This window comes from Falco rusticolus, chromosome 6, assembly GCF_015220075.1.
Source record: "Falco rusticolus isolate bFalRus1 chromosome 6, bFalRus1.pri, whole genome shotgun sequence".
In the NCBI taxonomy this organism is placed as follows: Eukaryota; Metazoa; Chordata; class Aves; order Falconiformes; family Falconidae; genus Falco; species Falco rusticolus.
This window is the reverse complement of record NC_051192.1, coordinates 13,796,620-13,822,300: the sequence shown is the minus strand read 5'-3', so window position 1 is coordinate 13,822,300 and position 25,681 is coordinate 13,796,620. Positions and strand designations below refer to the sequence as shown.

The following is a 25,681-nucleotide window of genomic DNA, read 5'->3' as shown; positions in this document are numbered from 1 at the left end:
CTCCCACCTCAGCCCCCTCGATCCCCCATGGCTCACCTCACCTCAGCTTACCTGCCCTCACCCCAGCTCCCCTCGATCCCCCATGGCTCACCCCAGCGCACCTCCCCTCAGCTCTGCTCGCCTCCATCCCCCCCAGACCCCTCACCCCAGCTCCCCTCGATCCCCCATGGCTCATCCCAGCGCACCTCCCCTCAGCTCTGCTCGCCTCCATCCCCCCCAGACCCCTCACCCCAGCTCCCCTCGATCCCCCATGGCTCACCCCAGCACACCTCCCCTCAGCTCTGCTCGCCTCCATCCCCCCAGACCCCTCACCCCAGCTCCCCTCGATCCCCCATGGCTCACCCCAGCGCACCTCCCCTCAGCTCTGCTCGCCTCCATCCCCCCCAGACCCCTCACCACAGCTCCCCTCGATCCCCCATGGCTCACCCCAGCACACCTCCCCTCAGCTCTGCTCGCCTCCATCCCCCCCAGACCCCTCACCCCAGCTCCCCTCGATCCCCCATGGCTCACCCCAGCGCACCTCCCCTCAGCTCTGCTCGCCTCCATCCCCCCCAGACCCCTCACCCCAGCTCCCCTCGATCCCCCATGGCTCACCCCAGCGCACCTCCCCTCAGCTCTGCTCGCCTCCATCCCCCCCAGACCCCTCACCCCAGCTCCCCTCGATCCCCCATGGCTCACCCCAGCGCACCTCCCCTCAGCTCTGCTCGCCTCCATCCCCCCAGACCCCTCACCCCAGCTCCCCTCGATCCCCCACAGCTCCCCCGCCCGCCGCGTCTCACAGCGCCACGCCCACTCCACTGAAGCCAATCGGAGCTCCCGCCAGCGGGCCCCCAGCCAATCGCATCCGGCGGAGACCGGGCCCGCTGACGAGCTCCCCCCCGTTCCCGCGCCCCCCCTCCCCCCGCGAGGGCCGCGCCGCCGCCGCCGGCAGTGGCAGTTGGGGCCGCGCGGCCAGCGCGTGCGCAGGCGCGGTGCTGCCCCCGCCGCGGCCGGTCACCTCCGGCGGCACCCGAGCCTTGCCCGGCGCTGGCGGCAGGAGCGGGCCCGGGCCGCGGGCTGGGGGCAGGACCGCGGCGTGGAAGGGGGCGGCGGCGGGCGGGGAGGTCTCCCGCGGCGGGAAGCTGTGAGGAGGCTGCCCTGGCACAGCCCGGGCCGCGGGACACCCCTCTCCGCCGGGCTCGGGCTTCGTACTCCGGCCCCCACCCCACCCCCGTCGTACGGTGTGTGAGGGGAAAAGAGAAAGGCTCGGCGGGCGGCGTGGAGCTGGTCCCGGCTGTGCCGGGCGAGGCGGCGGGGCTGGCCGCCGCCGGGCCCCCCCGGGCGAGGCCGGTGCCGCGGCGGTGCCTGCCCGCGCTGCCGGGCCCGTCCTGCCCGCCGGGTGAGGGGAGCGGCGCCGCCGCAGCTGTCGCCGGCTCTCGGGCGGGGTAACGCGTTCCTGGCCGGACGGAGCCGCTGGAGACCTGGAAACCTGGCTGGAAGGTGGAGGAGGTTCGAGGGCAGGTAGCTGGAATGCTGGTGGCTCTTGGAGTTGGCCGCGGTAGTGTAAGAGCAGAAACGCTTGAGCATCCTTGGAGTGTTTCGGAGTTTCTGGTGTGGTCTCACGCCTTAGGACTATGAAACACTCGGGTTCTGCTTTTTAAAGCACCTGGCAGCGTGAAACGGGTGATTGTCTGCTTCCCTCGCTCATTTAATTTCTTTTTTCATTCCTCCCCCCTCTGTAAAGGCGCAGTGTGTTACACATCCTTTGTGTCAGGGAATACCTTAATGCTGGTTGGGATAGTCTTTTCTTCTAACGCTTGTATAGACGTTTTAACTTGACTGCAGGGGAAGGGGGGGGATGATTTCCTATGCTCTTGAGTTCCTTTCACTGCTAAAGCTTTAACTTAACATGAAAGTGACTTATGCTTATAGAATACACTCACAGTTTTTAAAGACTTTGGGGGAAAGGGTTGAGCCAGGCCAGAATGTGTCGCTACAGTTAGGAAGGAAGATTCCTGCTGTTCCTCCTAGAGTCACCCTAGTTTATGCAAGTGAGATAAAGGAGAAATTTGCTGGAGCGAGGTTCTTCCTGAGAAGTAAATACGCTGTCTAACAATATTGCAAAAATTTCTGTGGAACCTGGAGCTTCACTTCCTCTTTCTTCAAGGCTTAAAGAATTCTTCTTTACCTTCCTGAACAAAGTGCTCATCACACATAAGTTTAGGGGGTGGGGGAAAAAACCCACTTACAAATCATGCCTTGCATTTGTAATAGTAATGAATTCCTTGGTGAGAAATACTTGCCTCATAGCTAAGGTTACTAATGCGCCTCTTTTTTTTGTGAGAAAGAAATACAATATGTAAAGAACAGGTTTAAATACTGTTAAGGTAGATGTACAACACCTTAGAAGGAAAACAGAAGTTACTCCTGGCAGTGCCATGTATAGAGTGAGCAATGAGTAAATGGGAACGTTGAAAGGTTCATAAGTCTTCCAGCAACTTGAGAGAGTAGAAACTGTGGAAAAAGAAAGGTGGGATGAAAAAGAAAAATTGTAATTACAGTGGAAAACAAACTTCTGGTCTGAAGAGTGATGTGTAATAAGGATTGAGAGCTGCAGAGGAGTCTTAAATGTGAGGCTGGAATTGTTCAGGTGCTTGTGCTTGAACATGAGGAAAAACTGAGTGTCATGGAATGTAGGATTGTAACAAGATGCACAGAACGATGGAATAATTGCTTAAAAGAAAGAAAACAATTCTTCCTTTCATTTAGTCTGGAATAAAAAAATCTCATTGCTCATTTGTTTTAATGTATGAAAACCTATGACAATATATGAAAAACGATGACAATATATGAGAAGCTTCTGAAGTCGGTAGGGAAATACTGTTGACTTCAGTGGTTGTTTACACCAGTTACTTTGCAGTTAACCTCTCTAAGGAAGATATGTACCTAATGTATAGCTAGTTAAACTGGTTCTAGTCTAATATTTTGTGTTATGTGCCTTATCTCCTCATTTTTTTCAGGTGCATCTGATTACCTGCTGGAAATACTTTGAAGTGTCAACAATGAACTCGATGTTAACATTATTTCTTTCTGGAATAGTTGCCTGTTGTGCTCACTCTACTGGTGATTCGGTAGCCAGGCTACTCCTCGTGTCCTTTGATGGCTTCAGGGCTGATTACCTGGAAACCTATAACCTTCCTCATCTTCAGAAATTCATTGAGGATGGTGTGCTTGTAAAACAGGTTACAAATGCTTTCATCACCAAGACTTTCCCAAACCATTATACCATAGTGACAGGTTTATACGAAGAAAGTCATGGTATTGTGGCTAATGACATGTACGACGTAGATGCCAAGAAAAAGTTCTCACAGTTCAATGATTCAGATCCCTTCTGGTGGAACGGGGCAGTTCCAATTTGGGTAACAAATCAACAGCAGGGAAATGGAGCAAGTGCTGCTGCAATGTGGCCTGGTACCGATGTAAAAATCAACGATACGACCCCTCAGTTCTTTATGAAGTATAACTTTTCAGTAACGTTTGAGGAGAGAGTGGAGCAAATTGTTGCGTGGCTGAACAGCTCTAATCCAGTAGTCAGCTTTGCTACATTATACTGGGAAGAACCTGATGCAAGTGGGCACAAGTATGGACCAGATGACACTGAGAACATGCGCAGAGTATTAGAAGAAGTGGATAATCATATTGGTTTCCTTATTAATAAATTGAAGGCATTGGGTTTGTGGGACAGTATTAATATCATAATAACAAGTGATCATGGAATGGCATCCTGTTCTGCAAAGAAGCTGATTATCCTGGACAGCTGCATTGGTCGCAATAACTATACTCTGATAGACAAGACTCCAGTTGCTGCAGTGCTGCCAAGGGAGAGTATGTTTTGGTTTGTGCTATTTTAAAGTCATACACCAAGAATTAGATCTTGTTCATCTTACTACTAAAAAGTACACACTATCATAGACTGTTCGCATCTTTTGCAAAACCAGTGTAGGTCATATTGCAGAACTTTGACATTATTTAATGAACAAGCTAAATAATGTTTGTTTACAAATTGTTTTGGTAATCAATAGGCCAAGGAGAGTTTCTTGTCAAGTTGCTATGGGTGGCAAAGATGGTCCTGGTCCAGCTTGTTGAGAAGGTAGATAGGCACTTAGTATGCCTACTGGCTTGTTGCTCACTTAGCCTGTATGGTTCTAATTCAAAGTGAGCCTGAAGTAAACCTTCGTGTTTATTCAGAATAAACGATGTCATTGTCTAAACTTCCAAGTAAAAATCTAAACCCTACCTTGATCACTTCTGTTCCTGTGAATGAAACTTTACTGTGAAGTCAATTTTTGTGTCGTGGAGCAGTTACTGACAGATATGTCTCTAAATCATGACACTGCTGGTCTCGGTTTCCACAACTGTGGCCAGACTGAAGCAGTTCTAATGAAAAAAGTGATTTATAATGTAACAAAATTTAACACTGGTTTGGATAAAATATTGACTACTTTGGTGTGTGCTTGCTTTATCTTGATTTCTCTGCTTGAATTTTGCCTTGCTCCCCTGCAAGCATAGAGGGTAGGTTGAATTGTAGGTCCAAAACCACAGTTGTGAGATGCCTGATTTAAATTGAGAGCAAACAGTAAAATCCACCTCAATATATGTAGTGTTTCATTAGGGACTGGAAAAAATCTTTTCTGTGTGCCTTTTTAAAAAATAATTGTTTTGAAAAAAATGCATCTTTGGTGATAGATGATTGTGGTAAACATGACATAATTTACAGCTGGTTTACATGCAGGTTTTTTTTTTCTTGGCAGACAAAAGAGATGTGTATAACTTCCTGAAAAGGTGCAGCAGTCACATGAAAGTGTATCTCAAAGAAGAAATTCCAGAGAGATTTCATTATCGTCATAATAAGAGAATTCAACCCATAATTCTGGTTGCAGATGAAGGCTGGACAATTGTACAAAATGAGTCACTTTCAAAATGTAAGTGTGTTTTCCTCATTTGTGCTCTTGGTGATTTGTGTTGGTAAACAGTCTAGTTTTCATTCCAGCCATTGGCAGAATGGTCCTCGTTTAGTGAGTGGAGCCCTAGAAATACACATCTTTAGGAACATCTCAGCATTTTCCAGAACATTGTCAGCCTGAGCCTGGAGTGTTTTAACAGAGGAAGAGATGGGCGGGATAATCCATTGGCTAAAACGCTTTGTTGTGTTCAATGTAATAGCCTGAGGAGGAACCCTTTTAAGAGTTATCTCAGGCAAGTTAGCAGTCTGTCTCAAGCTTCCATTAGACTGTTTAACTATTTTTTGTATATAAAATACATACAGGGGAGCATAACTTGAAGACTGCAAGACACAGCATCTAATGTTACTGTACATACTCTAGGAAACAAAAATAAGTGGGAGGAAATACTCAAAATAATAGCAGCACAACGGTAACAGGTGAAAAAGCCAGTGTTCTTCCTGTTAGGGGCAAATAGCACGTTTCAAAGAAAAGAAACAAAATAGGTGTTACTTCACACAGTGCATTGCTAAGCTATGCACTTTCTTCCTACTAGATGCTATAAATGTCAAATTACATATATATGTATATTGGTGTATATATATATGTACATATACATACATGTATGTATATATATTTCCAGGTGTTTCATATGCAGGGTTTTTTTGTGCAGACAAGAGGCATGTATAATTTAATGAAAAAAATGCAACAGTCAAATGAAAGTATATGTCACAGAAGAAATTAAGAGATAATTTCATTATCATCATCATAAGAGAATGTAACCCGTAATTTTGGTTGCAGGCAAAGGCTGCATGTGTGTGTATATTATATGTGTGTGTATTCAGAAAGTGATTGGACAAATTCTTCAAAGAAAAATCCATTTGTAGAAATTAAATACAAATGTACCAACTTGCAGGAATTTTCTTGAGGAGCCAGCAGCTTGAGGCTGGTTGGTGTATCAGGGCTAACCTTGTTGGCTACTTCCCACGCTCCCTGTGGTGACTGCTGTCAGAGACAGGATGCTGGGTGGTGTAAACTGTTTCACCCAGTCTGGCTGTTCTTACTGTCTACCCTTTGCACATTTAAATTCAAATTTTCTCATTATTTGTATAAAAATACTGGGATTAATTTAAGATATGTTTGTATTTTAATTTCCCCACGGATTTGCTACAATCATCTTCAAACTGACAACACTTAGCATGTGTGTTGTCTAATAGAGGTCTCTTTCTTGCTTACGGTTAGATTCAATTTCATGTACCTAAAACCAGTAACTGTGTATTTATACCTAACAGCATTGTTATAAGTTGAAGTGAATCACTTTTCAAAACAATTTTGGTAGCCAATGCTTCCCAGAAGCAGGCAGGGGAGGTTTTAGCCTAGGTGGCTATTTAATAAGTGTTTCTTGTACTTGTCCTCATGAAGTGGTAGCATAATGATTGGCAAGTGTACCAATACCTACGCTGTTCCTGGCAATGTTAGCACACACCAGCCCTCCTGCTTCAGAGATGAGAGGAAACTTCACTGGAGAGGGGAGCTGTAAGAGCTCTGTTCAAAACAAGTAGTAGAAGGGGGGGGAAGTCATCCAGAAAAAGGACTTGCTTTAAAACACACACACAGGATGTGGTGCAGTAGTATCTTTGTGTAACAAACAGAATGGTGGAAAACATTAGAAAGGAATATTGAAAGTATACTGAAGTGGTGAGCATGACCTAATCAATAGGAATCTTGATATTTCACATCAGAAACTTCAAGGAAGCAGCCAAGGAGACAGTTTTCAGGGAGACTTGTTAAACTGTTACTAAGAAATTAACTCAAAACTTAAATACAGTCAGTCAAATACTGGGCCGCATGTGCTATGACAAATTTTTGGCATCTTGGACAGATTTTTCAGGCAGGTTATTAGGAAATTTTACTATGGCTGCTTTTTAGCTTGTTTGTACTCCACCTGGAATATAAACTGGAGTTTAAAATAAATGAACTGGTTCTTAAAAACCTACCGAATGTCCAAGTACCGGTGACCTTGTAGCCACAAATGTTTGCTTGTGTGCCAGTCACAGGCATTGTGATCCTTGAGGAGTGGGAAGGGGAAAACTAGAAATGTTGATGACTGAAAGGAAAAGAGATAATGGGGTGAGGGGAAGCATGGCTGAAGATGGGTATGAGAAAAACTTCTGGGGACTGAGGAAGAGGAAAGGAACTCTGGGTTCCTTCTGTGTTTGGTCCAACAGCTGCTTTTATGTTCTGCATTAGTCTTTGGTTAAAATATATGCCTTCTGGGGGTGGGGGAGGAGAGGGAGTGGAATATTTGCTATTCAAACAGTACAGAAACTGCCATGTTAACCCTTAACTTTGCATTTCTCCAGTAGGTGACCATGGTTATGACAACACTCTCCCAAGCATGCATCCATTCCTGGCTGCTCGCGGGCCTGCTTTTCATCGGGGTTACAAGCAGAGCACAATGAACAACGTTGATATTTACCCCATGATGTGCCACATCCTGGGACTGACACCACAGCCCCACAATGGCACTTTCAGTAACATCAAGTGCTTGCTCACTGACCAGCGGTGCATAAATCTTCCAGAAACTATTGGGATAGTTATTGGGGCTCTTATGATACTGACCACTTTCACCTGCATTATAATAATCTCAAAGAATAGAGTAGCTCCCCCACGGCCATTTTCCCGACTTCAGTTACAATATGATGATGACGATCCTTTAATCGGATAGGGTGTAGGAAGCCTGGTCTCGCTTGCTAAATAGTGATTTCAGGAAAAAGAGCTTGAACTTGCACTGGATGGCATTATTTGATGCACTTTAATGGTATCTGTATACAATACTGTACAGCCAGATCTTGCTAACTTGTGTGTGTGTGTGCTACCTGACCAGTAGTCCTGTAAAAAATACTTTTAGAACAAAATGGTGAACATGTGGCTTTCTGCTGGAAGAGATGCTTAACAAAATAAGGATGTTTAGTTTTTCATTCAAGCCTTTGAACACTTTCAAAATGAAATTCCATAGTACGAAGTAGCCAGGATAGACTAAGTGAATTTTAACACTTGTAAATGATAAATGTTTAAATTTCATGTTGACTACTGTTAGTGTTCTTGGACCTGTTTTTTTATGAGAGTTAAAGTTAGTTCTGTTTGGACAGTATGTTCCAAGTTGTTCTTAAATTTGGGGATAGAGGGTGTAGAGAAGATCTAATACTTCTGTTTCCACCCTAAGCCAACAATACAACAAGAAACTGGCCAGAGAGAAAACAGAAGTCAGCGAGGAAAGAATTGGTGCGCATTGCTTCTATTTTGAGCAATAAACTATGCGGTTCAGCAGTTACAACACTGGGCAGATGGCTCTGAAATTTCTAGTTCCACAGTTCCTGTTGGGATGGTACTACTTGCTTATCTCAAGGATGTCAGTTTACTCTGAGAATCCTTGGATTACCCAGTTTCACGGACTGTAGCATTAAAATTAGTGCTACAATTACTGCTTCTAAACCCTGTGAGAAGCTTTTCAGGTGTAAACTCTGCTGAAGGTGGTTTTGTAATAAAGGTGGTTCTGCCCTGTGTACCAGCAGATCATTATCTTTTGAAGGCTGTGATGTGCTAAAAAGCAACAATTGAAAGTTTGGCATGCAATCATCAAGCAAGGCTTCCAAGCTCTTTTTTTAAATGCCGGAAATTTAAAGGGAAAAGTTAATTTCTTTTTTGAGATTAGATCTGTTATCTGTAGTGACTGAGTTGTATAGATGCAAAGCAATGCTGAAGACCAGTGCTAATGGTTTTCTTGAAACTTGTTAATGCTCAAGTCTAGTAACTTGCTGTTAAAGAAACTAACTTGATTTAGAAAGCTTTAGTGGTACCTTGTATTTCAGCAGGAAGGGAATGTGAGGTTCAATTATTAATGCTAACCCAAAAAGAGAAGTGCAGTTACCAAGCCCTTTTTCTGCAAGTTTGATAGTGTTAAGAACTAATAATCTGAAGTGAGAGAGCTGAGGTACCTGGCAGCATGCAATGTGGTTTCTTGTTCACGAGCTCAAATTCAGTGTGATTTGGTATTAGCCCCAGACTGCCTTCTAGTGATCCAACTGAATGCAAGTGTGGACTTTAGAGGGAAGGGTTACCTTTAACTGCCCACTTTAAAAAATACACTTGAGTTTTTAAAATGACATGTAGGAGTTTTACTGATTTGTATCTTCTTCTCTGAGGATTCTATTGTACTGATTAAAAACACAATACAAAACCTAACCTGTTCTGCTTCTTTCTTCCCCCTTTTCAAATTACTAGTTACAACTTACTAATGCTTTACTCTGGATTAATCTGAACTTGAAAGAGACTCAGGCCCCGTGAAAAATCTGTACCGTTACTGACAGTGTACTGGATTTTAGCCTTTATATAATAGAGTGATATCTGGACTGAACACAGAAGTCACTTTCTCATCTTGCTGGAAGATTCAAAGTAATTACATGTAATAAGAGGCCGTATCAATGAGTAACTATGAAGTGAACATTTTGCAGGGTAGAACCCTGGCTTAGAGATGCTGCAAAAGGGAGGATGCTTGAATTCCTACATTGGAGAGAGTAGTTTGTTAGGTTCTTGTAATTTTTCTAGTAAAGGCTACCACCCTCAGAGGGTGGCAGACTTGCTGGGAGGTGCTTTGTATCATCCATACGGAAAGGCTTGACTCAACTGAGATACCTTTATCTCTCTGGCAGACTCTGTAAGACCAAACCATACAGTCCTCTACCTGTGAAGTTGTGGGGTTTTTTTCCTAGATGCTAAAACTGATTAGCACAGAATAATATATGCTCTGTTGTATTCTTCTTGTCATACAGCGTGTGATTGATGTGCTTTCAGTTCCTCCATACGTAACCAGGTGCCAAGGTTTCTGGTAAGTAAAATCTTGGTGGTAATGCAAATGTTGACTGAAGTGCAATGGCAGCACTGTAATCTGATACATGAATATTGTTACAGTTGGGGAAATCTAGGTCTAAATGCATTTCTCCTAGCTCTAGGTAGCACCTTCTGGTAAGAATTGCTACAGGCAACTGAGCTGCTATGAAACCAGAAAGTAAGTGGTAGTACCTAGCAGAAATCCATACTACCCCTGTATTCCTCCTCCTTTTAGCACTGAGACTGAACAGTGCTATTGTGGGAAGGGTTTAAAGAGAAAGTTTCTGTATTAATCAAGAAATGGGATAAACTATATTCCAGTTGCATTGCTAGTCAGTTTTAATTCCAAAGATGCAGTATAGTCTATACAAGTGCTGATTATTCTTTGCTGCTGGTAGGAACGGTTTCAAAGTAGCTCTTGTACATCCAGGATTTCATCCACATCATGTACCAATCAGGAGAATCTACAAAAAAACATCTTTCTGCTTAGACACGTAGTTGATATATTTAAGGATCATTATTTTTTAAAAATGATAGTGCCTTAAACGTGATGAAATATTTCCACTGCCTAATTACAGTTTGTGTAAATTACTGCTTGTGGAAGTTAGCAACTGATTTCCTTTTCAATAGCCAATTCAAACATGAGAAGTTTTCTTCCCCCTTCCTCAAAGCTTTGACAAAGGAGATATCCTACAATAATTTACCATGATATCTAATGACTTCTTAAATACACACAACTCTGCAATGTTCATACAGAGCTTATTAATTTAGGGGAAGTTCTTAACACTTAAACAAGCACTTAAGTTTAGAAGGGAATTAGTGAAATTTGTAACAGTACTTTCCAGCAGTAAAGACTGATGTTTCATTATGTCAGTTGCCTCTGTGAAGGAACTCTCAGTACTGGGTAGAGAAGCCTGCAACCATCCACCCCTCCAGCTTTATACGCATTTCTGTGCATTAGCACCAAGGAACTGTTCCAGACTTGAGCTGGTTTTAACCAACTATAGGTCCAAACCACTTGTTTCATGGGAAAGTTTAACTTGCTATAAATTGAAAAGAATGTACTGCCTATGAACATCAACATCATGTACCTCCAAGCACGAGACTACAGGGACAGATGTTTGCTTTAATATGCATGGTACCACCTTTTACTGCAAAAAAACCCCAGTACTAGAGATTTGTTAACTTAATATGATCCAATAGGATTTTATTATGGAAAGGCCATCATCCATTTGCAATACTGTAGATAGTGCTATTGAACTTAACACCATTTTCATGTGCGTGCAACAATTTTTGTAGTCTTAACATCTAATAAATGCTTGCATTACCTTTACTGTAGTACAAACATGCTGTTTCTTGAAAGGTATGTACAGGAGCACAGCTATGGTCAAGCCAGCATCCATGGGCATTATTTAAGCAGGGAAGAAGATTTGAAAATAAGCCTGTTAGATTTGTATTTTACAAAACAGCCTGACTCAATAACTGTATGTTTGTTATTCTTCCCACACACAGCTCAAGATTGTGGTGTTCCATGCTTCTGAAAAGCCACACTGCACAGCCCTTCATTTTATAATAGACATTTTTGCACTTTGTTTGAGACTGCACTCATTGTAAACAGCATTACTGCAGCTCTTTAACAAGACAATCTGGAATTTATTTATTATTTTTTTTTAAATAAACTGTATTACCATTGTTGGTAACAGATAGCTATTACCTCCCTATAGAGTAGCAACGTAGGAAACAAGAACTTTAACCTAGAATTCTTAAGTTCTATCACAGTTGCAGTTCTTTTTAATAAAGGCACACACTCTGCAGAGTACGAGCAATATCTGGGATGCACACAAGTTAAGGCCATTCTCTCCCACCTGTCCCCCCACAATTCAGACTTTTCCAGAAGTATTTTTGAATGAAGCAAGCACTCAATGCTTGATTGCACTATAGCAAAGATATATTTCAACTTCAACATTTCCAAACGTAAAGAAACAAAGAAAATGTTTGACATCTCCAAGTATGCTTCACAGGTAAATAATGGAAAACAAAATCATGCAAGCTTCTCAGTTTCCAAGGTTAAGTTACAAGTAGTGTATAGTGTACTCAAATACACTTTCCAATGAACTTGTTCATACATGGTAAAATGTACCATACACAGAAACCAAATCCCACATCCTCCCCAACCAAACAGGTAGTCTGAAGAAGTATCACATCACATCAGAGAAGAAGTTGCTTTTTCTCCCAGTGGTATCATATGTGCTTTCCATTTCATTACGCATACACCCAACAATTTAAAATGGTGTTTCACACTGGCTAGGCAAAAATCCTAACATGGAATCTACCCAAGAGGTACCTATAAAGACACCTAAGCAATAAAGGAAACATGTTGAAACCTAAACTAAAATACCCTAATGCTGACAGATTCCCTTCAGTTTGCTACAAAGTTTCATTTTACCCTCCTCAAAAGAAGGGCCTTACAGTGCAATACAGAACAAAGACATCAAGAAGAATTCTCATGTTCATATTCTGAATCTATTTTGAACAATATTGTTCCCAAACCCTTTGTCAGGGGAAACCTACTGCTCTTTTCTTGCTGCATGTTTGGGCAGGTAAGCCCAAGTCCCAGCATGAACGAACAACACTGACCAACTCTGCCCTCTCCTTAAAATCAAGGGTCACTTCAGCTGATGGAACTACCCCATCGCAATTAAAAAAATGGAAGTTCAATGAACCTCTGAAATGACAATCCAGTTATTTTTACATCTGCCATAAGCACTGCTATGAAATTACTGCAAGAATTTATATTAAAGCAGCATGTTCCAAATGAGAAGTGTGTAACTGAAGTAGCTGCAGATGAGGATTACAGCATCTCCAGTTTTCACTGTTACTCCCTTAACCAAGCCTGTACATCTTTCTTTAAGTACACGCTAAGTTTGTGCTACAATTCTTTTTTAAGTTGCAAACAAGCAAGAAAAGGTGGACTGAACACATCAGTTGGCTGTCATCCACTTCTTGGAAGGTAGCTAGGGAAGGGATTAGTAATGATTTAGAGGTTTAAGTTTTCTACTCTGACCTCCCCACTGTCTCTAGAAACTACTCTGTACATCATAAGTGCCTTCGTCTTTGAGCTGGACAAGCCCCTGCAGTATTCAGTTTTACCTGGCATCAGCAAATTAAACTTCAGACATACCCAATGGTCAGCTCCACCAAGAATCAGCTTTACAGCATCAGGCACATCTAACCCAGGCATTTTCCTTCAGCGTTTTCTTAAAATGGCAAAGTAGGAAAACAAGGCAGTACATAGACCAGTAACAGCAGAATTGCAGACATGAGTCATATTAAGTTACACAAAACTTCATATCTATCCCCCAAATTAAGGGGCTGTCCTCCCAAGAGATCTGCTAGTTTTCCTGCCTTCCCAAAGCTACTATCACAGCTAGACTTTCAGCATACACCTTAAATTGGAGTATTTCATTGCCTTACCTCTCAAGCATTCATCGCAGCTAGCTGTGGTCTCTGGAAACTTCCCACAGCTGTTTGCAAGACAGCGTTAATGCTAAGCAAGCATCCCTGCCATCACAGAGGCATCCAACAAGTTACTTCTGACACAATGAACGCCAGACAATTCGTAACAGGGCACTGTAGAGTCATCACTAAGGCAGTGAGCAATAAGCTCACTTCTGAACTCACCTAGATGTCATTCATTAAACCTGCAATTAAGTTCAGCAAAATGAGTATTTCAGTTAGCTAGCTTGCTGCAGCTCCCAGCTGCAGTATTAGACTGTTAGTCAGGCTCTTTGTTTGACAGAGCACATCCAAGGCCAAGATGATCCCATCTTTGCCCTCTGCTGGGTGCTGTGGATAAAGCAATAAATTGCACTTACAGACTCTTAACACCAGACCGAGTAGTTGTGTGAATCCCGAGTTTCTTTCTCCTTCAAGCACTGCACCCAGAAGCAAAGTGCAGAGAAATACTAACTTACACAGGGAGAAGAAAAAAAAATCAATTTTTTAAACAAGCTGGACAACTGGACAATTCTCACTTCATACCATGTTTTTCAACAGATCTTAGTCAGCAGCTTGTTACCTACTATTTAAGTGAGCTCATCAAAAAATAGCAAGATTGATTGCCTCACACAAAGATTGAGAGTAATACAGTTTTGTTGACTCAGAATTAATAATTTTCCTTGACAGAGACTTTCCTCTGGAAGAAAAAAACTCCAGTGTTACACCTTTTTTCATATTAAAGTGTGCTTTTTCAGATATGGTTTAAGATTTATATGGCTGCTCCTTAAATTGCATGTCTAATCCTACTCATCAAATTCTAAGGTCCATCCAGACATATCAGATAAAATACAAGACAGCAAGCCAAACTCACACTAGAGAAGAATCTCCAGTAACAGATCAGATGCATATGCAGTAACAAGCTTGACAGTACTCTGAAGCCAGCTTGTACATGTATGTTCCTCAACTACATGAGACTCATTTGCATATACAGGTGTTATGTTTGCACATGTCTTTAAACTGCCAGCTGCATGGCTTTCCTAAAAAATTTAGTACAGCATACAGGAAACAATAGAAAAAGTAAAGACCTACATTTACCTAAAATCATACCTAAAAATCATCAAGACCTATATTTACCTAAATAAATTTTTAAAAAATAATCAAGACTTTTAACACTGATTGCAATACCACCTAGATTCATATTTTGGGGCTACAATTAACACAGTACTTCAAACAAATATGCCTAACTCTAAACTTAAGACACTTAGCACTGCATGACCTAGATTATTAATGTTATTTTCTGCAGGATTTAATCCACTGTTCTCAGTAACGGTGATCCATGCAAAAGCTTCCTTGGCCAGGGAAGAAAAAAACCCCAAAAAGTCTAGTTGCATTTAGTGACTTGTTAGAATCTAAGAGACTTAAAAAAAAACCTCTCAAAGAAAAAACAAAAAAGGGTGGGGGTGAGAATTAAATTACAATGTAGTAGTCTGAAGTGCACCTCAGTTGATGTTATTTCCCTAAAAGCAGCTCAGAATGAAGTATTTTGAGGTCCATTGTCAATACATATCTAAACACATATACAGCTTCCCAGGTTTACCTAGACTATTTTCAACTCCTGAAATATTAAGTGGTTGTAGGGTAAAAGAGAAACATGCTCTTTGTCTGCATACCTAGTATGTACGTACTCCAGTGTACCAATGGATCTGCATCCGTTTCCTTTTATTCCACGTGTTTGTGCTGATCCACCTCAGAATTTATTTTTTTTTTTGTATAAGCTTCTTTTAAGCATCAAACAGGAAAATAGCACCAAGTGTTATTAATCTTGCAACAGTGGCTGGGCAGCTTCAGTATGTTGCACTTGCATGGTATTCAACTGGGTGAAGATAAAATGCTTAACAAAAACTGCAATAAAAACAATAACAAGAAAGCTGCCCAGAAAGACTCCTACAATAGTAGCATAGGTGTCTGCTCCAAAGACTACAGGAACTTCTTCAGCAAGTATATCTTTCACAGCGTTGAATGAGCCATTGTTTGGCAGTGCGTTAATACCAAGCAGATGACACAATAAGGGGTATATGTCTGTAGCATTCATGACTTCTTTGGTGGCATTCTTTCTGAAAGCAGGCCCAACTGCCAAAAAAATTGGATGCATTTCTGGCAAGATGTTGTCATATCCATGATTACCAACTGAAAATAAAAGATAGATAAAGGTCAATATTCTTAAGCTGCAAAACAAACATTGAACCTTTTCCTAGAACTAGCATAATGCAGAAAGGGAACAGCCATCATTTATTCTTGCAGAGGTTTAGAAGAACCATTTCTATCAACAGCACAAATGCCTCCTATCAAGTACCAAGTCTCACAACTACAAAGGGAAGATGCCTTAAAAAAAGAATGGAGAACACTATTTAAAAAAAAGAAGTGAAAAACAAAAAAAAGCAAGCTCAAATGGCAAAGCACTACCAATGGCATGCTATGCTACACCCAAGTTCCCTAAATTTTCCTCAAGGAAAAAAACCCAACTTTGCAACTGTACCAGATCTCTTATTAAAAAAAAATAAAAAAAATCCATGTAGATAAAGGCTGTCTCTGACTCCTAGTAGCAGGCACAACTCAAGCTCTCACTGCTTTGTCACTTTGTCCTGTTTTGTGCAATACGTACTCATCAACAAGAAAAAAGATCTCACTAGTGGGTTTCCAGTGGCCCTTCCTTACAGGGGCACTAAAATCTCTGACCAAGTAAAAAAACATGTAGGCACAAAAAGCTGCTCTCATAGCCATCAACAACTGATAAACTTGTTAAATCTTGTAGGCAATGAAGCTCTTCAGCTTCATTACCAGCAGCAAAGTTTAAAAGGTTTTCAATTAAGAAACTTAAGAACTGGCTATATGACACCTGTATTTTTTCCTCCTAGCTAACCAGAAGTTACAGCTTACTGTGTCCATTCTACCCATAATAAATCTCAAAAGCCCGAGGTAAGGAACTTGAAGGAAAAAACCCAAATGTTTTTTAATGTAAATCAATTAGAATGCATTTTATCCTCCAAGGCAAATGAAAATCACTGGTTTACAGTAACACAATATCCAAAGACTCTTCCTACCAACAGAACAAGGTTCCTCTAAGTGTAGGCATCCACAGAAGCTGAGGACTTCCAGAAAGCATTCTTTTATTTCCAACCCAACCCTTCTCCAGTAAATAAATAGTACATGATAAAACAATGCTATTCATCCTCTACTCAACAAGTTCTGTTACAATGTGGTTTGTTTTTTATCTCTCAGGAAGTGCTTGTCAGTTTGCTAGATCTCACAAGACTTCCAAGTGCGTGGCCACTAGAACATGAATAATCTTATCACAGTAATTTTAATTTTTCGAAACTGTAAGTCCAGGTCTCCCTCCCCTAATAGTAGGGTGCTTCCCTTCCCATCACAAAAAAAAAAATATTATAAATTCTACATGCTTAGCTTTAGAGTTTTCCCTCCCTGTCTTGACAAAAAAACAACAAATAACAAAAAAACATTGGTTGAGATTGGGAAAGTACCATGTAAGGCCTCCAACTAAGAAAATACAGCAAAACACTGTAAAGACAGAATACTTACATTGAAAACCGTCAGACTTATTATATACAATTTCCCATCCTTTATCAGCCACTGCTAAGATTGGCTGAATTTTACGGTTATGTTTGTAATGTAATCTATCTGGAATCTGCTCCTTTTTATACACAGTCATGTTGGGATGAGCATTGGCCAAAGTTTCATACACTTCATCCAGTTTGCCTTCAAACAAAGAAACAAAAGATAAAAAACTTAAACATACCAATACGTTTACTGAACTCATCAGTAGTTTAAATACCACCGAAAAAGGACAGAATGCACTTCCCCAGAAGTTAATCAGAGCTGTAAGTGACAACAGCAGAGTACAATGCGCACAGAAGTTCCCATGAAAAATCCTGAGTGTCATTCACAGTAAGATCACAGCTGGCATCAGACTGCATAGCTTATTCCTAAGCAGCAAGTGCTTTGCTGATTATAGAAAATCCCTAATTTCATAGTTATCAGAAAGCTTCTCACAGCAATGAGTTAGAAGACATTCAGTTCACCCTCACGGAAAAGAAACCAGCTCCTCCTGGCTCTATGCAAAGCTTCAAAGCAAGAAGATGGCTCCTAACATGTTCATGAGGTAATGTGTGCATTGGGGCCACATTCTGCCTTTCCTCTAGTTAGCTATGATGACAACTGAAAATATTTATTTTAAAGCAGTTTAATTCTTAGTTGTTTTCCTTTAAAAGGCCAAAGAGAGCAGCCACTTTGTTTCTTGGCATCTCTGAAAACTTATTTTTGAGAGAACCCAACTATTTATTTCTCCTACAAGATGCTCCAATAAACAGCTACATATCTGATCTCATTTGATCATCCCAGCTTTGATCTTCTCCCATTTTGGCTAAACTTGTCACCAGTTTAGACAGAGTAGGTAGTTTGTTGCTACACACCATGTAACATCATAGTATTAGCAATTAATTGCCTAGGGACAAGCACAACTAGTTTGCATTAATCTTTTACGGAAGCCCTCGAGTTGCAGTCCAGATGTCACTAACACATTCAGAGCTGTACAAAGACTGCAGAGGCTTAAGCAGGGAACACATGACAAACATGCGAAGGGACAGGTTGGACTGGCAGATGAAGATGGCACTTTTGGTCTAGAACCATCAGCCAATCTCCATATTCAGGAACAGCTAACCAGTACTCCCTACTCCTTGTATTCTTAAGCGTTTACTCCTTTCCCTTTCCTACTCATCTACTGCATAGTGAACATAAACTCTCAAGAGCTGTATTAACACCATCAAATAAATCCACTTTTTCCATTCTCAATTCTTTATTTCCTTATTTCCAGTTTCTGAGCTTTTCTTTCCAGTAAAAGTCACTGAACAGACAGAAAGCAGTTGGACAACCTGGAACACCAGGACACAGAAAGGAGGAACCAGAACACACAGACAGGAACACAAAAGCAAGTTCAGGAATCTGCATCTGAGCAAGTTCCTTCAACCCTCACCCTCCCCACTCCATTTAAGCACAAATTCCTGTCGAGGGTCATGTAGTGTACTTAACAGACTTCTGGTACATACCGAGTAACTCACTAAGTACTTTGTGCTACACACAATTCAGTCAGACAACTGAGTTTACAGCTAGTCTCTGTAGTCAGTTTCAGTGCTACAAGGTCTGAAGCATCGTGATGAAGATGTCTACACTTCCTTTGTGGCAAACACCGACATTTTTAGCAGACAAGTGGGATTTAAGCACATCCTGTCATTTTGACTTATCATTTCCTGCTCATTCTGCCTTCGTAGCTAGTGGTACATCCTGCAGCGGGTGCTCCTGCGAGCAAGCTCATCTCTGTCTGTCCCAAGAAACGATCGCCTTGATGACTACAAGAACAAGTGCTTCATTTGATCCAAGATACTGCCTGAAGTAAGCCAAGGATAAAATCTGGTCTACCATTAACAGCGTGCATAGCGTCTTGAATGTATCGTGGGGTGGGGTGGGGTGGGGTATGAAGTTTGGGAGAAGGTGCCCAATGTCTTTAAAGAAACCATCTCCACTTTCCCTTTCAGTTCCCAAGACCCACTATCAAAATTCTGGAAGAAAACTTGAAATAGAATCATGTATAATGTTTCTTATCTCAGAATGGCATTAAAAAAAGATTCATTAAACTTAAACACAATAAAGGTCGAGACGAGACAGCAGAAGTCCAGATATGATAGAGATAGTTACAGCAACAAGAAAAAGGACTTAAGTCTAGCATTTTTAGGACTATTTTAGTAACAAAATTAATTTTGTTATGCCCCTTTTCTATATGGGTAACAGGGAAGAGAAGCCCTGAATACAGCAAACTATGATTTTACATTAAAGTAATTATTTGAATTAATGTATTTATATTAAATGCAAGAAAAAGGCCAGCATCACCAGCGGTGCTACAGGTACCATCTTCATGAACTTATAATTAGTTCCACACACACTAGTACGGTTAAATAACGGCTTTAATCCATCTCTCAGTGAAGAAATATGCAGCGAAACCATTAAAGTAGCAGAAATCACTGCATTTTTAAGCATTCAAAATTTTTCTCAATGTCTCACTGAGTTTTACCGGTCCCTTGGTTTAAGCCAGACAAATGGAACAGCTGTTGAAGAATCAGTCTTACGTACATCAGTATATGTTATTTCACAGCTAAACTGAGAATGAAGCTCATTTTATAATGTTTTTTATATTATATTATATTTATATTATATAAAATACAAAATTTTATAATAACAATTACAGCTGGTAAAATGGAAGGACGGATTTTAGCTGTGCTCAAAACTAATTCTTGTTTATTGGTAGTGTAATAAGTATCTGAACTTCTGAGCAAAATCAAATCCAAGCTGTTTCTGAAATCCATTGAAATGCCTTTTTTACTATTCTGTCATCTAATTCCTGCAGAAATACTCTTTCTTTTCAGCATTTAGCAGACAGGAGAATCATCTTATGCATCTTCAAGTTCTCATTTCCTGCATTAGGGATGTTTCAGCACTAAAGTATACTTTTACGACTCCTTTATTTAGTCATGAGAACATCTTGGTCAACCATGCTCGTCTCCATTAGGATGGAGCTTCCAAACTCGACTCTTCTACCACCACTGAGAGAAATATAGTGCCCAGCTATAACCACCTGAGTGGGCTCAGGCAGCAAATGATCTCAGTTTGGACATGCTAACATTTTAGTCCAGAGCATTCTTCAAATTAAAAATTACAGGAGACATTTGTTTACACATTTAAAGGTCATTTCAGACTGCAACGTACCCTCCCTGCTGAGGCATTAAATACAGAGTGCTATCCATCAGTGATGCAAATGTTACAGAAATCTTGAAAAAACACCTTTTCAGAGGCCACCTTAAAACTCAACTTCCAAATTAGGACTCCTACTCACACAAAAAATACTGCTTTCCAGGTTAACACATTTGCACAAAGTAATTATAGCTTCTGATCATCAAAATAAAGAGCAGCACCTCTACATCAATGAAACTAAACATACACCTAACACTTAAGCAACCCTTCAACAACTGCAACCAGAGTTCAGATTTTAATTCCAACAGTATTCTTGCCCATCATTATCACAATAAAAGTGGTATGAACAGAACTGGCTAGCTGTTCAGCATGATGGGGAAAAAAAAAAAACCACTGACGTGAACTACAATAGCTGGCAGGTAATCAAATAGCCAACACAGACGTTCTTTTTATCAAAGGGCCCCATCTGGTTTCAGTTTACTGTTTGAGTTAGAAATCTAACCCTTCCACTATGGCTTTAGTATCTTGATGAAAGGCAATGATATGTAACATTCAGCTGTTATCTATCTAGAAAGCCATTCACCCTCGATAGTGCCGTTAGATTATCTTACTTCTCCTAAGGACTCAAGGATATTTGGCAATATGAGTCAAGAACAGACCAATTTGCTCACTTTTCATTTCAGAAAGTTAAGCCAGGCTCTTGACAGAGTTAGTAAAAAGAACAAAAAACTGATCCTGCAAGTAATCCTTGTACAAGGCTGATGTCCTACTGGCATCAGCGCTGCTGCCAGCACTTCAGGTAAGGAATGAAATCTCTTAAGTTTTAATACTCAGGTATTTCCTTCAAAGAATTTTACTGCTATAGGTCCTACCTTCATTTGGCAAAATAGCTACTGCAGGAGAATGCTCAATGACTTTATAGAGCTCTCTGTTCACATACTGATCAAGCTCAATGAGCCTTTCCGAGGACAACTGCGACATTCCATGATCACTTGTGATTATGACATTTATCACACCCCACAGCTTCGCCTTCTTCAGTTCAGACATAAGATATCCCAATTTTTGGTCAATATCACTAATTATTGGTCCCATAAGTGGGTTTTCTGGGCCCAGAATATGGCCCATCTCATCAGGCTGTTCCCAATAAAGGAGACCAAAGTTTATGGGTTCTTCTGATGTAAACCAGTCAATAAGCCTAGCAACTCTGTCTTCAAAGGAAACTGATTCATTGTAGGGCATGTAATGTGTAGGAAAGACCCCATGTATTTTCACATCTGTTCCAGGCCACATAGCTGCACCAGTTTTATGTCCTTCCCTCTGATTTGTTACCCATATTGGGCTGGCTTCTTCCCAGAACCTGGAGTTATGGGTATCCATTTTGTTCAGAGAGAAAGTTTCATTCAGAATAGGGTCATACATCTCATTAGCAACTATACCGTGGCTTTCTGCATAGAGACCAGTCACCATTGTATAATGATTCGGATATGTTTTTGTTATAAACACATTAGTGACCTGTTTGATATGAACACCGTTCTCCATGGCATAATGAAAATTGGGAGTTGAGACTTTATAGATGTAATCCCATCGAAATCCATCAAAAGATACCAGCAACACTCTGGACTGGGCTGGCTGGAGAGACAATGCACTTGGAAGAAGTAGTAAGAAAATTGCCAGGACTTTCCAACAACAGTTCATGGCTATTCTGGAAGGTATTCGTCCCCTCTTCTGAGACAACATGGCATCTGTTGAGCAGAGACAGAAGGTTTGTTTGCATTAACCTATTTGCCAAAGTCATAGCTTCGTTTTAAGAATGAGCAGCTGAAGTTCTCCTTTCACATTTATACAGATTGCCTTACTAACAGTGAGCACTTCCAACAGGAACGAGACCTTTTACCTATCAGTTATATCAATATCCCAATGTCACAGATGGGAAGTGAGACACTACAATTTGTAGAGTGAAACACAGTTCACAAAGCAACTTCTTTATCCAACACCACTGCCCAGCCTCCTCCTTTTTTCTTCCTGCTCCCAATACACTCTTACTCCTGCAATCTGACAAATTTTCAGTATTTTCTGTACTCCAAGTTGTAAGAAACTGTCCTATGAGAAACCTGCTACTTGTTAAGAGTTAAAATGTAAACAGGGGCAGTTCCCACCTCAAGAATAACAAGGTCCACCTCCACCAGGACTTTATAACCCTCATTAAAATTTCTGGAGCATTACTTCTCTTCTGCGCAAGTGTGGCAGAGGCACATCAACGTCATGTGGCAGGGCAGCCAGTGGGAGCAGGAAGTACACGCTGGAAATAGAGGACTCTCCGCTTGCACAGCTCCCATCAGGGAGAAAACATCAAGACCGGCTAGAAAACATCACAGATTCTCAGCCCCCACACTTGGTATGGTATTATTAATTGTGCAGAGTATAATTTCTAGTGGAGAAAGCAGCAAATAAGCTTTGAACTTCAGATAGAGCAGCATATCCATTAAAAGATTTTGTTGCTTAAAAGGTATCAGATCATAGAATGGTTTGGGTTGGAAAGGACCTTAAAAATCACCCAGTTCCAGCCCCCCTGCCATGGGAAGGGACACCTTCCACCAGCCCAGGCTGCTCCCAGCCCCGTCCAGCCTGGCCTTGAGCGCTGCCAGGGATGGGGCACCCACAGCTGCTCTGGGCAGCCTGGGCCAGTGTCTCACCACCCTCACAATAAGGAATTTCTTCCTAGTATCTAATCTAAATCTACCCTCCTACAGTTTAGAACCACCCCCCCTTGTCCTATCAATACAGGCCCTACCAAAAAGTCTGTCCACAAGATCAAGAGTTAGACAAATAAAGAGCAGGAACACCAGTTTCCCAGCACATTATCACATCATTAACCTGATCATAGCTTCCTTACATAACCAAGCTCTCGCTGATCAACTGATTCTGACAATTACTACCAAAGGTCACTTCTAGCGTGCAGACAGCTTTACAAACAAAAATGTATACAAGTCATACAAGTCAGTGTGTAGATCTTCTAACTAACCACTTCTGTCTCTGCAAGGATTGGAAAGAGGTGATTGGAAGATACAATGGTACAGTTGTGAGCCACTGGAAATGCTCTATCTGTCAGGCAAGCATCACCTGTCATTTCCAGTCAAATAGCACTGCTACCCAAGTGCAAGCAAATGATCTATGCAAGACACAAGAAATGTAACAGAAAACCCATTCACAGACCACATGAGATGGTGCCCTAAACCATTCGCCACTTAAACATTCAGCAGTAATTCCGATCATATGGCTCAAGGACATCGAGTATTCCTAGCTATGACTGGCATTCCTTATCTAGCAGCATGACATAATATGACATGTAAGCTCATATTGTATTGGGTTGTACTCCCCCGCCCCAGTTTCCCTCAGACCTTCGGAAACACTGTCTTGTTCAAAACATAGCTAACTCAAAGTATGCCCGTAAGAACCCTCGCCATGATTTCCCTATTTATAACTGACCTAAAATTTCATGCTAATATTCCCTGCTTCTTGCTCAACAGCATCATTTAACCACAAGACCTGATACTGTACAATCCAATCTTGCATGCTGATTGTACTGATACTCCACACAGTTTCCTTTAGGTTCCAAATTTTCAGCAATCCTCTGGAACAAGTCACTACTGAAATTCATCTGGAAAACAGTGGCTGTGTAACCAATCAATCCATATTAACATCAGAGGACATAAACATCCCAGTTCATATAAAAAGTTATAGCATAACAAGCATCTGAATACCACTGCAATGATGGTATAGGATCTGTCATTTTGGTAGAACATGAGATACCTTCCACGGGAAATGTTCCTACTCCAGTTTCCCAGTTCCTTCAGTTCCCCCCAGTATATCTCTCTCATATGTATTTTTACACTGGAAAACCACATAAGCACTGTTAAATTGCACGCAGTCCAATGGTACACTGGACGCGCATGTCTCCCAAAATTAAAATCCAGGCCTGGAGTCCTGCTAAGAACAAACTGACACTTCAGAGACGTAACTCCCCTTTCAGCAAACAGCACAGAGCCAAAGGCTGACGAACCACTCCATTTCGCCTGATGTGGGGTTTCTTTCAGCTGAAACTGAAGGGAGAAAGGGAGAACACACTGCTGCGTTCATGTGAACCCCATCTGCCAAATTAAGCATAGCCCATGGCTGAGACATGAATTCCCCCTTCTGGGGAGTGACAAGTATAAATGTAAGTCCCCTCAAGTGAAATCTGGTCCTTACTTCTGAATTTTACATAGTTAATGATGTCAATACCACCTACACCTTCAATGGCGTATTTTTAATATATAATGGGTTTTTTCTAAGGACTTCCTGTACCAGTCTCCCCTGGATACAGCCTGAGGACACCTCCCGACCCAGGCCACTCCAGAAGCTCTGCGCCACGAAGCTCGACGCTGGGGCCCTGAAGGGGCCCTGCTGGGCCGAAGGCATCCGACTGTCCCGGGCAGGGAGCTGCCGCGCAGGCGGAGGGACAGGGCCGCGCCCAGGGACCCGTCCAGCAGCACACGGCACGGCACGGGCAGGCCGGCATCCCCCTCCCCGGCAGCCTCCCACCCGGCACCTCACGGGCACCTCCGTGACAGCCCCCTTCACCCTGTCAGGCCAAGGAGGCGAAACTAAACCGGGACTCGGCAAACCCACGCTCCCACGCGCGACGGCGCACCGCTGACACGCCGGACGGCCCCCACCGAGGCCCACTCGGGCCTAACGAGCCCGCCCGCCTCCCACCCCCGGAACCCTCAGCTCAGGCTGCCCCAACTCCCGCCACCCCACCGGCGGGGAGGCTAGGAGCCCGGCCGCGGGGAGCCCGGCCGCCGTTACCTGCCGGCGGAACGGCCGCACCGCCTCGCCTCGCCTCACCGCGCTGCGTGACGCCCGCCCCGCCCCGCCCTGCCGCGCCCCGCCCCGCCCCGCCGCGCCGTGAGTGGCCAGCGGCGCTGTCAGTCAGCGCCAGGTAACGGTCCGGGCGCCGTGAGGGGGGCGCGCGGCGGCCGTTCCCCCCCGCTGTGAGGAGACGAGCGGTCGGCGAGGGCAGGCGCTGGCTGCACGGGGCTGTCCCGTCCGCGGGCTCCTCACCCGGTTCTCGCACCCGGGCCGAGCTGTTTGTTATTCCTTTATTCTAATTTGCACTAAGTAGAGGGTGAGGTGGCGCCCCCCGCCCCGCCTAGCTCCCCACTGACAAACCCTCCCGCTGCTCACACAGCTCACAACCAAAGGTACCCGCCTTCATTGCTGACAAGTTACCCGATTCCTTCTCAGTGTCCTATTTCTCAAGTCATTCTCTCTTGTTAATTAGTTCCCACGCTCAGTCTCCATTTCTTTTCGGGCCCGGGGGGTTTCTTGAGTCGGTGGTCGCGATCTCCCCCTGCTGCAATTACCGGTCCCCTAATTAGTGCTTCTTGTGGTAAACCTCCAGCTGGTGGTGGTGCTGGTGGAGCGGAGAACCAGCTGGTGCTTAAGGTACAAAAATG

General features: G+C 42.6%; 2 protein-coding genes across 4 annotated transcripts; one reads left to right on the top strand and one right to left on the bottom strand.

Moving 5' to 3' along the window:
• Nucleotides 1-960: 960 nt before the first annotated feature.
• ENPP4 (ectonucleotide pyrophosphatase/phosphodiesterase 4) lies at nucleotides 961-9,219 on the top strand. Of its 3 annotated transcripts, none has more exons than XM_037391695.1 (4): nucleotides 961-1,500; nucleotides 3,000-3,864; nucleotides 4,791-4,961; nucleotides 7,346-9,219. In XM_037391695.1, exons 2-4 carry the CDS (start codon nucleotides 3,042-3,044, stop codon nucleotides 7,705-7,707), a joined length of 1,356 nt encoding a protein of 451 aa, XP_037247592.1. In that variant the 5' UTR covers nucleotides 961-1,500; nucleotides 3,000-3,041; the 3' UTR covers nucleotides 7,708-9,219. The 3 variants fall into 3 exon arrangements, with proteins under 3 accessions (XP_037247592.1, XP_037247590.1, XP_037247591.1); XM_037391693.1 differs by having other exon boundaries at nucleotides 962-1,500; nucleotides 7,343-9,219; XM_037391694.1 differs by lacking the exon at nucleotides 961-1,500 and adding an exon at nucleotides 1,515-1,662 and having other exon boundaries at nucleotides 7,343-9,219.
• A 1,179-nt stretch (nucleotides 9,220-10,398) lies between these two features.
• ENPP5 (ectonucleotide pyrophosphatase/phosphodiesterase family member 5) lies at nucleotides 10,399-25,077 on the bottom strand. Its single transcript, XM_037391692.1, has 4 exons — nucleotides 25,032-25,077; nucleotides 21,056-21,925; nucleotides 16,965-17,141; nucleotides 10,399-15,554 (listed from the first exon to the last, which is right to left on the bottom strand). Exons 2-4 carry the CDS (start codon nucleotides 21,918-21,920, stop codon nucleotides 15,184-15,186), a joined length of 1,413 nt encoding a protein of 470 aa, XP_037247589.1. The 5' UTR covers nucleotides 21,921-21,925; nucleotides 25,032-25,077; the 3' UTR covers nucleotides 10,399-15,183.
• Between the last annotated feature and the right edge of the window lie 604 nt (nucleotides 25,078-25,681).

Excerpts from the sequence above, each read along its gene's own strand:
- ENPP4 (XM_037391693.1), top strand. The coding sequence starts at position 3,042 with ATGAACTCGATGTTAACATTATTTCTTTCTGGAATAGTTGCCTGTTGT. Across the intron at positions 3,865-4,790 it reads TGCAGTGCTGCCAAGGGAGA|ACAAAAGAGATGTGTATAAC; the intron begins GTATGTTTTGGT and ends TTTTCTTGGCAG. Across the intron at positions 4,962-7,342 it reads AAATGAGTCACTTTCAAAAT|TAGGTGACCATGGTTATGAC; the intron begins GTAAGTGTGTTT and ends GCATTTCTCCAG.
- ENPP5 (XM_037391692.1), bottom strand. The coding sequence starts at position 21,920 with ATGTTGTCTCAGAAGAGGGGACGAATACCTTCCAGAATAGCCATGAAC. Across the intron at positions 17,142-21,055 it reads AGCTATTTTGCCAAATGAAG|GCAAACTGGATGAAGTGTAT; the intron begins GTAGGACCTATA and ends CTTTGTTTGAAG. Across the intron at positions 15,555-16,964 it reads TAAGTCTGACGGTTTTCAAT|TTGGTAATCATGGATATGAC; the intron begins GTAAGTATTCTG and ends TTTTATTTTCAG.